At 32.5% G+C, this 14,861-nt stretch overlaps 1 protein-coding gene and 1 pseudogene across 1 annotated transcript; both read right to left on the reverse strand.

Annotated features, from left to right (window-relative positions):
* Window positions 1–3,245: 3,245 nt before the first annotated feature.
* On the reverse strand, window positions 3,246–4,004 carry LOC115998376 (annotated as a pseudogene).
* Window positions 4,005–7,629: 3,625 nt separating this feature from the next.
* LOC116020308 (phospholipase A1-II 1-like) lies at window positions 7,630–10,174 on the reverse strand. The gene is made up of 3 exons (XM_031260791.1): window positions 9,881–10,174; window positions 9,261–9,612; window positions 7,630–8,495 (listed from the first exon to the last, which is right to left on the reverse strand). Exons 1-3 carry the CDS (start codon window positions 10,120–10,122, stop codon window positions 7,857–7,859), a joined length of 1,233 nt encoding a protein of 410 aa, XP_031116651.1. The 5' UTR covers window positions 10,123–10,174; the 3' UTR covers window positions 7,630–7,856.
* Between the last annotated feature and the right edge of the window lie 4,687 nt (window positions 10,175–14,861).

A 14,861-nucleotide genomic window follows, 5' to 3' on the forward strand; every position in this document is an offset into this window, starting at 1 on the left:
AAAAAAAAAAAAAAAAAAAAAAAAAAAAAAAAAAAAAAAAAAAAAAAAAAAAAAAAAACCTTCACTAGTTTCACCGGAAACCATAGGACTAGTTCCCCCCAGAAACCAAAACTCTAGCATAAACTAGTAACTAGATTACTGGTTCACTGGTTTTCAAAAAAAGATTACTGGTTCACTGGTTTTCGACAGAAACCAAAGCAGTTGGTCATGCTAAAGATGAAGAAGGTCGTGCTGAAGTGTACTCCCTTCTTTTCCATTGACTTAAATTTTCCCTCATTTGCTAATAAACACTGGAAACCTAAAAATAATTTTCAAAAATAATTTTTCAATTTTTCAAACACAACCTAAGTATATCCCGAGTCTATCAAATTCATATACTCTATTACCATGGACCATGGTCCACACATTTCTGTGAGCCATAAATAAAAAGTACATTTTTAATATACTAAAAGAACATTATTTGTATACTTAAAGTACATCATTTAAAATTACATATTATATCATATAATGTACATTCAAGAGTTAATTTCATTTTTGGTCATAGATTTATAGGTGACAATCCACATTTAGTCCTTTTTTATTAGAACATTCACTTTTGGTCCTAGTATTATTGTGACGTGACCATTTTTAGTCCTTTATCAACAAATCAGTTTAAATATCGTTAAATACAAGGATATTTCGGTCTTCAATTATGAATGGTTTCAAAAAAATAAACATAAAAATATACCGGTTCAACATATTTTGTATAAAAAAGATTGAATTTCTTTGTATTTAACGATATTTCAACAATTTTGTTGCTGGATGACTAAAATTGGTCATGCCACAATAATACTAGGACCAAATGAGGATATTCTAATAAAAAAGGACTAAAAGTGGATTGTCACCTATATACAAATAATGTATTTTTAATATATTAAAAATGTATATTGTATTCATGGTTAACACAACTATATAGACCGTGATTGACACAATAATTTGTCCTCTATTACCATATGAGGTGTATGTGAAAGGAAAATAAGGTCAAAATAGCCGGAAAAGATGAGACATATGACACATTGCACTGTTCTTATCCGGCAGGCTTTAATGTGCTGTTCGTTTTTACTACCCACAGTGTCTATCCATTACCTTGTGGATGAGTGTTTATACATTACCATGATAACAATAACAATGGATAGGCCACATGTGGTAGCTAGGTCCTTAGCGAAAACTAGTCAAGCCCACGACTATACAATTGTAAGCCCCTATGGGCAATTGTTATACCATAAACCAGGTCTATCTTTATTCAAAAATTATATATTTACAATTAATATATTTTGTATTTATAATTAATTATTTATATATTTATAAATAAATTAAACGTACATAACATGTTAACTATAAAGACATAAAATAGTAACTAGAGACATATATATAAACTATTGACTCAAAGTACATAATACATAATATATTAACTATAGACACATAACGTTGTAGCTAACATATTTTGTACATGCATTTCATATTTATGTGTTTACAATTAACATAGTTTATACCTGCATTCAATAGTTTATATGTCTATATTTATCATTTTATGTGTCTGTAATTAACATATTATATTCCTTCAATTTATTTACAAGCACATAAACGGTTAATTACAACTACAAAATATGTCAACTGCAGACACATAATCTAAATGCTATTTTAGACCAAGATTCACAATACAAAATATATCATGATCCGTGGTATAATTTGCTCTATGTGGCAGGCTCAACCATTAAGGTTTATAAGGGTAAATGTGAAATAAGCCCTCAACTATTTATAAAATGTAATTAGCTATCCCAACAACAAAAAAAACTTTTAATTCAGCATTCAAATTTGAAAAAGGTTCAATTAAGCATTTTGTTCTTGTAAATAACAAGTGGCGTGACTTGAATGCCCGCACAATGCAATGTAAAATTACAATGTGTGGTACATAAGCGTGTGCATTTGTTTGTGGTGTATATAGTGTGCATCTACTTATGTGTTTATGCACTAGACATGTATGTGAATCAAATTGAGGTTTTATCCTTTTTTTCCTTGTTGGTAGTGATAGTGCATAATGTGTAAATGTGTGCTTTTCAATGTAAACGTGTGCAAAATGCAATATTAAAGTGTGTAGATATGGTACAATGTATAAGTTTGTATACAATTTTGACGACATTCAACATATGTATTGTCTTATAAGTTATAAAAGAAAACTGCAATTTTCCCGTAAGACATTATTAAAAAAAAAAAAAAAAGTGCATACCTCAACAAACAACAATGCACATACATATGCATTAAGCCACACTGCTAGCTAGTTGCTAGCCTCCGGTAGTCTTATTGAAAGCACACTAATAAATAAGTAGAAATTCCATGGAGACTTAATTCAAACAAATGAAATGATTTTAGTTTAAAATGTTAGCCTATTTGTCTTGTTGTTTATCGTCCTCTATTATAAGTTTTGCAACTTATCCAAAGTCATGTTGTTATCTTGAAAAATCATGTTGTCGTCAAGTCTTAATGTTTGTAGATTTTCGTCATCACTAAAAAAGGGATCTATAAGAGTTGATATGAATTAAAATTGTGACCACTAGATACAAAAATATGTATTTTTTTCGTTACTCGACTATCTCTTATAAAACTCTCCTGACACATCTTTTAGATTGATTCTTGATATAAACTTGTAGACACCACTTAAAATATATATAAAAAATATTATATTGCTCAAGTTTGTCATCATACTATTACTTAAATAGTTAAATCGATGTTTTAGTCCTCATACTATTACTTAAATTGATGTTTAACTTTAATTACGAACGTGGGTAATAAACTAATAACTTATAAACAATTCAAGAATAATGCAAAAGGATAAGCTTGAGGTCATACTAGATTTATATTATGTGTATAATAATATTTTATTCATGGAAGCCTATAACAATGCATAAAGAATTAAGGTTATTTAATATAGTGGTTAGGCTGACACCTGACTATGTTATTTATTTTCCTGTTCGTCGTTGAAATAGAGCAGTACAAATTATTTATAAAAAAAAAAAACCAAAAAGAAAAAAACAATTCCAAGCTTTTAGGAGAAGGTTTATTCATAAACAAACAAGCAAAGTACAAACAACAAATCTTACATATGCATATGCATTCAGCCACACTGCTAGCTAGTTGCCTCCGGTTGTCTTATTCAAATTAAAGCACATTCAATTCATAAATAAGTAGAAATTGCATGGAGACTTTATTCAAACAAATGAAATGGTAGGGTAAAATTTCTCATCTGGTTCGTGATCATCAAGAATATAACTCCCGTGATCCTGTTGAACCATTCCTGTATCTTTTATGTTCCACCAGGTCACGGGTATACTATATTCGTCTTTCAAAGCATCTTGATACTTATTAACTTTGGCAATATCAAAATCTCTGTGAGGCTGGAACCTCCTTGAGACCCTTGGAATCCATCAATTCCATGCATATAAAGCATCGGATCGTGATAGCCAAGAAGCGAGGTGAGTTCAGGCTTCAAATACTCTGATTTTTGAGATTCAATCATAAAAACCCACTCCCACATCTTGGTAATATATGACTGGAAATAATTGACCAACTGGCAATCCAAATGGCGGAAGTGTTGGAACATTATCTTTGACATCGGTGATTCGCAAGCCTCTGAGATTTGGTTGGTTAGCAAAAGCATTCTTAAAATTCTCGTCCCCTACTTTGGGACTTGCAAACAAGAAAGCAGTGACAGGAATGTCCAGTTTGATTGGATTGACAGCCAGGTCTGTTGCATTCAGTGTTGCCATTGATGCACCCAAGCTCGCTCCTGTCACGGTTATGCTAATTTCCTCGTCCCCGTATTGCTCAACAAGTCTTGCAACTTCTTCACGAACCTATGCAGGCAGTCAAATCAGGCAACAAATAACATCAAATATATATATAGAATCTATATCAGGTGCTACGGACTCATCCAATGAGACATATGATCGTCTGTGCCTTGGTTTCATGCACTTAGTAGTGGTCTATAGTACACCGTCAAATGCTGGTCTGTGGTGTATTATATTAAGGGCTGGTTTGTGGTGCACATAGGAATATTTGAAGGTGCATTGGATTCAAAGTATCATTAAGCATATTTAAATGCATCATCAAATCTATATCTATACTATCTATACTATATATAAAAGTATTATCCTCCTCAAAATTTTTCCCGCCCAAACGTATGGTTATTTTAGTAATATAGTAATTATATTATAATAATAATATTAAATATTAATAATATTAATTATTATTGTTATAAATAATATTAATGATAGAATAATATTAATTATAATTGGTTTTAATAGGTTATTAGTAATTATGGTAATTATTATGATAGAATAATATTAATGAGATAAGAATGTGGTTTTGATTGTTACAATTTTTGGTAATATTTACCTAAATGTACTCATATTCTGGCTGAGATACAAAAATTATGAATGTCAATCATATTATATTATACTAGTATTTTCGCTCGTGCGTTGCACAGAATGGATTTATTATAATATTTTAAGAATAATTGGATCGATATACAATTATATAAATTATAACATTGAATATTTGAATATTATATAGCGCAATTGATGAAATTGATTGGATCGATTATGTTTTTTTGATGTTTTCCTTGCTTGAATTAGAGCAAATAATTGTCCAATTACCAAATGCGATGCACGACTAAATTTTTTATTATATCTTTAGATAATAAAAATAAAGATGAAATTATAAAAAATTCTAATATTGAACGTATACATTTATTTGATTATAAGATTAGTGCAAAAGTATTACTCAATTAATTAAATAATATATGACTTGTTTGTCAACAATTATCTTAAAAAGATCGATATGTAATATGACTTATGTAATTATATTATTACTAAAATAAATATGGGAAAATGAGAAATAATTTAATTATATTTATTATAAAAATAAATTCAACGATCAATATTTAGCTTAATTACCATAACGCCAAGAGCCTGTGGTCTAATGGCACCCGGTTGCACTCCGATATGGAAGGGGAAGGGGGTGGATTTGAGTCTCAGTGGAGACAATGTTGACTTTTTGTGCTTCAGTAGGTTGAGAAAATAATTGAGAACAGATACTACACTAATATATGTGCAATTATACCTTTATATCTTAAGTATATTCATTTTCACCTTATCGCATTTAGTTTTTTTCTTCCTCCTCCATATTTGAATGAATTAATTTTAATTATTATAAAAAATCTAACAACCCATGTTGTCAAGACCTTGTGGTCTAGTGACACCCGGTTGCACTCCCATATGAAAGAGAATAGTTCGAGCCTCAATAGGTAGAAAACATAGTTATGAATACAGACTACATTGTAACAGAGTTAGTAGTACTCAAAAAAAAAAAAACAACCCATGTTTAGTTAATTTAATATAAAGTTTTCAAAAGAAAAGTATAATTAATTTTTTTTTAATGTTTTTAAATATTTTTAAGTCAATTAGTAATATCCTTTCCCCTTTTCTAATTTGCCTAATTTATGTTTCCTTTTTTATTTTTTTATCTTTTTATATTTTCAATCAATTAGTAAAATCAGTTTTCTTTTCCATTTCATCGCATAGTAATTATTATGATAGAATGATAGAATAAGAATAATATTAATTATAATTGGTAATAAATTGTTATTAGAGGGATTTATATAAAGTTGTATCTTATTACGACAGAATTATAGTATGATTGGAATTGTAATGTAGAATTAGTATGATTGGAATTGTAATGTAGAATTGTACAACGAATAGGAAAATAGGAAATAATCGCATCCTAAATATTGTAGGATTGTTTTGGGCAGGAAAGTTTATAGTGAGAATGTTGTTTTTATAGATAGTATAGATATGAATTCTCAAAAAAAATAAAAAAATAGATAGTATAGATATGAGAAAAAAGGAGAAATAATTTAATTGTAATTGCAATTAATTCTATTATTAGGGGTATAATAAGTAGAATTGTATTAGGGATAGGAAAATATTTGTAAAATCTTCCTTATATTCATATTCATTAAATTATTTAGATTATTAGTAAAATAACGCTAATATGTAATTTTACTTCTCGAATTATGGATCCTTTTCGATTTTTCCTTGTTTACTGCTAACCTTATTATTATTATTATTATGTAATTTTTTTTACTGCTAACCTTATTATTATTATTATTATGTAATTTTTTTTACTGCTAACCTTATCATTATTATTATTGTTAATTGAATTACTAATCCTTTTCCATTTTCATTTTTTACTGTTAACCTTATTATTAACCTTCTTATACTTATTATTATTATTATTATTATTATTATTATTATTATTAAGTGTTACTTGGGCGGGAAGTTAAAAAGGAGATTTTGTTTTTAATAATAGTATTGATTGATAATCCAAAACCCTAGTTAACATAGAAGGGAGAAAATATTACTTTCAAAATAATTGAGGAGATAATGAATAATTTGGAGGAAAAAACGTTATAAGCATAGAAAGTGAGATTTTTTCTAATAATATAGTAATGATAAACATGGTTTTTTGAATCCATCCTCTAATATAATGGTCAGATGGTGCAAGTTTCTTTTTATAATTTACAGTTAAATGTAATTGGTCAGATCGGAATGATTGAGGGTATTTCAGTCCATTTAACGATCCAGGGTCCACCCACGTTCGCTCAAGGGGAATCGTCACTTGTGAGAATTGAGCCTAGGTTCTCCCAAAATTCCTCCCCACAAAGAGAGCTCACTTGCCACTTGAGCTACCCTACTGGGTTTAATTGCATTTACTTATATAAACACATCTTATTTGAATATGCTAAAGTTAGGCATTATTCACATTATTAAAATTAAAACTTGAACTCTACATGAAGTTTTAGATTTTGGTTGAATTCAATAGATTATTGATTCAGATATTATTTTAGTTATGTTATATTATAATACAAGTTTGTTCCAAATATTAGATATTGATATTTCACAGATATTAGATATTGATATTTCACATATATTTGACATCAAAATTAAAACTTGAACTCTACATGCAATTGTGTTGAACGGATACTGCAGTTGTGTTGAAAGGAAACTGCAATTACGCGGAACAGAGGTCGGTCATCCATTCAACATAACTGCAATATCCGTTCAACACAACTGCAGTATCAGTTCAACACAACTGCACTTTCAGACGGATGAAACAGCCTTTATTCCGCGCAACTGCAGTTCTCTTTCAACACAACTGTAGTATCAGTTCAACACAACTACAGTATCAGCTATGACCCATGGTCCACAGTATAACGACTTCTTCTTAAATGGCATATCATGTAGTAATGACGTTTCTAAAGTTCAGGTATTAATTTTAATTGCAATTGAAAATAATTTTGTGAATGATTTTGTATATAAATATGCATCAAGAGTGTCACTTTTAAGCTGTATTATTATTATTATTATTTGTTGAATATTTTATGCATAATATTTTGACAATTTTTAAAATAAATTTTACATTTTTATTTTATATTTATACTTATATAATAAAAAAATAGTCCGATCCAAATTAAACAGAACCCTTACTTTTTAAGGATCGTCCATGACTCCCACGGACTTGAACTCTTTCAGGTTTTAATAACACACGAGCAAATGCTTTATTCATTCACGTACACAACGTAGTACAATACAAGTTCGCCAATAATGGCGTTGAAAAACAGGAAAGGCAACACTACACAACATAGATGAACAACTTATAGGTGACATTATAGTCCCTTTTATTAAACAACACAAACTAGCACACACAAACTTTATTCATACCTTATTAAAATTATTAATACTAACCCACCATGAAAGGGTTTATGCAAACACAACATCGTCTGCCTCGTGATCATCAAGAATCCAGGTACCATCTTCTTCTTTCTGAACCATTCCTTTGTTCTTCTCAATCCACCATTCGGTTGGAACCGGGCATTTCTCAACTTTCAGCATGCCTCCATACTTGTTGACTTGAGGGATATCAAAAAATCCTTGTGGTTTAAATCCTCCCTGTGGTCCTTGATACCCATCGATTCCGTGGAGGTAAATCATCAGACCATGCCACATTAAGATGCTGGGTTTATCAGGCGCTAGATAGTCTGATTTTGAAGCGTTTATGTCAAATTGGACTCCCACGTCCTTGTAGGCTATGAGGGGCAAAATAGTGCCGGCTTCAACACTCATGAATGGCACCTTTGGCACAAGATCGTCTTGGTTGACGACACGCAGAGCTCGAAGGTTTTTCTGCTGGGAAAAGGCATTCTTGAAACCCTCGTTTCCCACTTTGGGGCTTGCGAACAAGAATGCTGTGACAAGAACCTCGGTGTTATTCAATGGATTGGCGGCTAGGTCAACTGCATTTAGTGTTGCCAGTGATGCACCCAGGCTGTGTCCTGTCACAGTTATGCTCACTTCCTCGTTCTTGTACTGCTCAAGTAGCTTGGCAACTTCTTCTCGAACCTATGAATTGAAGCAGTTAAATAAGATTATATATTGTGTGACGAATATCAAAAAACTTTTATATATGGTGTTAATTAGAGGTACCTGATACAATCCTATACTATATATAGTGTACTGTTAAGGTCTACTAGGTACTTTTCAAATTTATTACTCCGTACTAATTAGGGTAGGATTTCGATTTTCGATTCGGTTCAGTTGGATTGTTCAGTGTTGAAAGTATGAAATCATTTGGTTTTAAAATTTAGTTCGGTTTGGTGTGAAAGGGTTTCGTTTTGACTTAGATTTGGTTCAGTTAGGATTTTTTTTGGTTGTAGAACCTAAAACATTCCCTAGCTAACTAGTTCTTTTGGGCATATTATTATTTAATTATTTTCACTAATAATTTTAATTTTAAGTCAACGCATATTTTAAATTTCTCAATCTAATAAATAAAATTATGCTTATATAAATATATGCTTTTATATATATATATATATATATATATATATATATATATAATTGAATTTTTGTTCGATTCAGTTATTGAAAGCATTCAGTTAATAATAAACTGAATTAAAATATATAATTGAATTTTGTCATTAGCCTTGTGCTCAAATGGCATGTAGTGGCTCTCTCATAGGAGAGGTCATGAGATCGAGTCGCAACTCTTTGTGCTTTAACAGGTTGAGAAAGTATGTTTGAACAGATAGTTGTATTCAAAAACCCTATTAATATGGTGTTATGTACAGTTTAAAATATTTAATTTGGCTAAATATGAATGCATACCTGGTCCCTGGCACTCTTACTGTTGAGAGGGGAATCTTGATTGGTAGAGGTATACATTTCATACCAACCTTTATGCACGAGGGAACCATTATCGGCAAAGATGATAGCAGGTTTAACCATGACGATTTTGAAATCCTCAATCCACTCCGACATAGTTTCTGTTCCCCTCCAAACGACCAGAATGTCTCTCCGTCCCAAAACCTCCTTCCCTTTGTCGGTGGCAACAGCAACATATCCACCCCAATTTGATTCTTTCAACACTGCGTCTGCTCGTACTGATTGGACATGATATCCTCCTTGGGCTCCGCCGATCTTATTCGAAGGAGTATAAAAGTAATTGGTCACAGTGTACCTAATCAAATTTAACAAAAGTGTTATTATGTAGTGGTTTTCTCCACATTAATGCATATATAATTATTTTTTTTGGGTGTAAACCACCGGGTGTTCCAGGTCTGGTTCACCCGACTAATCCACTTAAGACACAGGAGCTGGTTTAAAGAGAATTATATATCACTTGTAAGAATCAAACAGGAGTTATTCCGTGGATCATTATCCCCATGGAAAAAGAAAAAGAAAAAAGAGGGACTAGGAAAGGTAAAGAGATGAGCATTAGTTTATACTTGAAAGGATTTGCCTTATTGTCAAGGCCAGTCTTTTGAAGGAGGTTTTTCTTGGCGTAGCGGCTTAGCCCGGTATACTTGGAAGTTGGTTCAGTGATGAAGGAGTCGTAAACTGCTCCAATCATTGAACCATAGTGAATGAGGTAGCGCCGAAGATCAGAATCCAAATTAGGTTCAAGTAACCCTTCCCAGTTCTCACTGCCACTCAAAACTCTCCATCCTCTCTTAGCAATGCTCTCCATTTTTGTTTTTCTGAATGTAATAAGCACTTAGCAGTGTTTCTTTGCTGATGGAGTGAAGTCTTACACATTCCCCTCTTTATATAGAGGGCAAGAGCCATGCATCAACATCTTTCTCGTGTAAAACGTTGGATATTTTTTAAATTTTTTTTTTTTTTTTTTTTGTAATTTTGAATGATCGATGAGGTTTAATGCATTTGACTTTCAGTACATTTTATTCATTGCATTATATTTTCCTATCAAACCTTTTTTTAAGTAGTACAAAAATCAGTTTGCAAAAAAAACAAAAAAAATAGTACAAAAATCACAAGTTTCCAACTAAATTTTCCACTGCAAATTTATTTTAAAACACAAAATTTTATTGAAGACTACTTAGTTAAACTTTCAACATATATGTCCTTTCGAGGCTGTGTTTAGATATTAAGATTATTCTAGGTTTTATGTTTTTTGAAACGCGCCATGATTCTTTATAATGTAGTATATGTTCTATACTTTTTCAATCATATTCATCCCAACAAATTAATGTGGATGGTAACACAGGTGCCACCACACTACATAGTAGTTGGCATATTAAGATTCTAGTTTTTCTTAAGGGCATCCACATTTGTAATTTTTGTTGGGGGTTTTTCAGAGAAAAAACTGGTTGTATGATTTGAAAACAGATGGGAACACTGGTTTTTCAATGATTTTTTCTCCTACAAATACATGGTTCTTTGGAGGAGGAGAAGAAGGAAAAAAAAAAAAAAAAAAAAAGAAAGAAGACAAGATCGCCCGTTGCGAGCATTTGTTCGCGCCTGTTGATTTACTTTTTCAAACTGTTAAAGCACAAAGGATCTCATTTCCTCTCGTATAGGAAAGTCACTACATGCCATCCGCGCACAAGGTGCTTGACTTTCTTAGTTGGCTTCCTCAAATGTTGTGCAAAAACAAAACTAACGAGAATGCTCTAAATATATTTGAACTTTTTTTTTAAACTTTAATATGTCTATTAACCACTCTATCTCTCTCTAATCATATTAATTACTCTGCCCAGGACCATTATTAATAATAATATTATTATTATTATTATTATTATTATTTGAAATGCACTTGTATTCTGGTAATGTTTCAAACTAATAATTTGTAAGTCCTAAATTATATTATAATACAAAAATTTAATTATATAAATAATAATTTATATATTGAAATACATAATTTTTCAAATTTATGGAGCGAACCAGATCATTTTTTTCTTACTGTTTGGACTTGGCTCGCCCACTCCAAAATTTAATTAGACCTGGGCAATCCCAATCCTAATAGCAAGAACAATGACGAGCCAATTAGTTGAGCTAGCCCAACCCTGTCAATGTAATTCATTAACTACTGTAACTAGATATTGGCAAATTATTATGGTCCACATAACTGTTTAGATCATGAATGCAATATAGATTTGTAATATACTAAAAGTATATTATTTGTATACTGAATATACATTATTTGATAATATATAAAAAATTATGTACTTTTAAATAATGTACTTTTTATATATTAAAAATATACTTTTTATTTATGATTCACACGAATATGTGAACCATGGTCCATGGAATAATGATTGCTATATGTTTACATAACCAGCTTGGTTGGTGTGAGTGACAGTGCTTTAATTACCAAGTATAAGAACACAAAAGTCCACTAATGTAATATACACATAAATATTTTTTTTCTTAAATTTAATTATTTTGTCCACACTTTTATACTATATATACTTTTTATATAAAAGTTTCTATTTCTAGAATTCCGCAATAGAAAACTATGAGCACAATTTGATCAAAATGCCAAATAAGGAATACTTACATATTATCTCCAGCTTTGGAGCATATATATATGCATTATCTCCTCTATTTTGTCTTAGGAATCTAACGTTTTCCATTAAGTAGCATGCATGCCCGTGAAATATACAACAGAAGGTAGGCGTATGAATTGTAATTTTGTGCATAAATGTTGGTCCCTGGCAAATGAAAGTCTAGAAGACAAGCGGGTTAAATAGAATTTTAAAAACTTAAAGAGTTTTCGAATATAAAAATTTTTATTGCAGAATTTAGAAGAGATCAAAGTTAAGCAAGTTATATATATATAATCAGGATCAAACAAGAATCATTTTTCCTGTGAGAACATAATAGCCATTTGGCCTAACCACAAACCTAAAAGTCACGAGGCCACCTTAGCCATCCATTTGCCTAATAGCGCGTTAGCATGGGCGCTAAATAAATGTATTCACAAAGAACACCAATGCATTCAATATATGAACGCAAATAAAAGTCATAAACTTTATTCAAGCGAATAGGGGTTGGTGTATATTTATTTATAAATATGTACATTACTTAGTACATATATTAATGGCCCTAAAATTTGTAAATTTTACTGTTGGCCATTATCCAAGTAGCAGCGTGGATTATGGTATGAGTTTTGTTTTAATTTCATTTTTCACACACGATTTATTATTGGAACGTTAAAATATCATCTTAATTGTACTTTATGTCTCGATATCTAATTTCATTTTATACATACAATAGGTTCAATACAACAACACTAAAATATCATTTTAATTCCACAACACGTTCATTTGACAATATACATATCTGTATGACATCTGTTATTCAGTTTCATTTAATATATACAACATTTTCATTATAGAAAAACTAACGTATCATTTTAATTCTACTACAAGTTAATTTGACAATATGCTTATATGTATGAGCTTGATCTATTATTCAATTTCATTTTATACACACAATAGGTTCATTATAGCAACACTAAGGGTGTGTTTGGTTCAAACATTAGAATTGGAATACTAATGAGAATCAAATACTTGGTAATTGTAATATATTGTAATATGTTTAAGTAAGAGTTACTTTGTTTGGTAGTAAATAAGAATTCGAATCTATATAATTAATTAATGTAACACAGGGTAGGTTTAAAGGCTTGGGCTAACAACAATGGCCTAAATCACTTCAAAGCATGCAAATTTTAGATTTCACTATGAGAGCACTAAGACAAGCTATGACAGAACAAATATCACTGGAATCCCACATAAGCCTTCACTAGCAATGCATAACACACAGGGGGAACATTCATGTTAGAGGTCAACCCAATTATTGGCAAGAGACTGAATTGCACACAAGCTCAACCTTGAATCATCCCTGACAAGTTAGGCTGCACAAGTACCACCAAAAAAAACCACGAACCAGCAGGAAGTAAAGCGATTACAGCCATAACACAAGGAAAGCACATTACCTTTAGTTGCAAATTGCATCCAAAATTCATCAGAAATAGTACCCCCCCCACACTTAAACTGGACATCGTCCCTGATGGACAAATAAGGCCTCACGAACTAGAAAAAACGAACTTGAAAACATTTTTTTTTTTGCAAATCTTACGGCCTGGGTCACGGCCGGGGTGCGGCCCGTGACCCAGAGCCCTCAAACTCGCTCTCAGCACTGGAATTGGCATCAGACCATCACGGCCTAGGTCACGGCCGGGAGGTGGCCCGTGACCCAGAGCTCTATTTCGCCTGTTCGGTACTGGAAATTGCCGACGCCATCACGGCCTGGGTCACGGCCGGGATGCGGCCCGTGACCCAGAGCCCTGTTTCGCCCGAAACACACTGGAATTTTTGGGCCGACATCACGGCCTAGGTCACGGCCAGGAGGTGGCCCGTGACCCAGAGCCCTGTTTCGCTCTGTTTGTCGAGAAAACGACGCCTCGGCATCACGGCCGTGACAGTGGCCGTGATCCAGACTCCGCCTTGCGCAGTTTTGTCCTTTTTCGCGCCCAAGCTCAGTTTCACCTGCAAGTTAGTCCTAGAGCAATTTTGACATGCTGCAACACCTAACCTCTTCAAATCTAACCATTCCCCACTTTCTCAAAGGTAAAAGAAAGCAAATCTCACACCAAAACAACCCCAGAGAACACCCTGTAAACAAAGAAAAATACTAATCTACTCCGAACTAAAATTATAAAGAAAAGTGCAGTAAAATAAAGTGCAAAAAGTAAAGGATAACATGGGGTGCCTCCCATGAAGCGCTAAGTTTACTGTCGCCAGCTCGACTCAACCTCATGGATGTTAGGTGGGATTGTGGACCACGCGATCCGGTGGCCTTTTGAACTTAGACAGCTCCCTCATCCATCTTTTGTAGAAACCACCAGAACTAGAGAACTTTTTCTTTTGTTTCAGCACACTTGACAGTTCAGGGGGTCCAGGATCAATAGGGGAAACATGCAAATCCCCTAACTCAATCTTTCTACTCTCAACAGTGCCCTCACCCAGCCCTTCTATCAAGTAACACTCATCAACATATGAGGGCTGGTGCTTCGCCATTTTGAATATGTCAAATTCAATCTTGTTCTCTGCCACCTCCATCACTAGTTTTCCTCTCCTCACATCAATAAGTGCACCAGCAGTAGCTAGAAAAGGTCTACCAAGTATAATAGAAACCTTGGCATCCTCCTCTATATCCATAACAACAAAATCCCTCGGTATAAAGTACTGATCAATCATGACCGGGACATCTTCTAGAACTCCCACCGGACGCTTTATGGAGCGATCCACCATCTGTAAGGTCATGGAGGTGGGTTTCGGTGTTCCCAGGTTGAGCCTCTTACATAAGGAATATGGCATAAGACTAACACTGGCACCCAGATCACACAGAGCACCACCAACTACAAATCCACCAATGATGCAAGGGATGGAAAAACTACCTGGA

Source organism: Ipomoea triloba, chromosome 1, assembly GCF_003576645.1.
Source record: "Ipomoea triloba cultivar NCNSP0323 chromosome 1, ASM357664v1".
In the NCBI taxonomy this organism is placed as follows: Eukaryota; Viridiplantae; Streptophyta; class Magnoliopsida; order Solanales; family Convolvulaceae; genus Ipomoea; species Ipomoea triloba.

Coding starts and splice junctions, on each gene's coding strand:
- LOC116020308 (XM_031260791.1), bottom strand. CDS start 10,122: ATGGAGAGCATTGCTAAGAGAGGATGGAGAGTTTTGAGTGGCAGTGAG. Junction 9,613..9,880: donor AATAAGGCAAATCCTTTCAA/GTATAAACTAAT, acceptor AAATTTGATTAG/GTACACTGTGACCAATTACT. Junction 8,496..9,260: donor GTAAGAGTGCCAGGGACCAG/GTATGCATTCAT, acceptor TTCAATTCATAG/GTTCGAGAAGAAGTTGCCAA.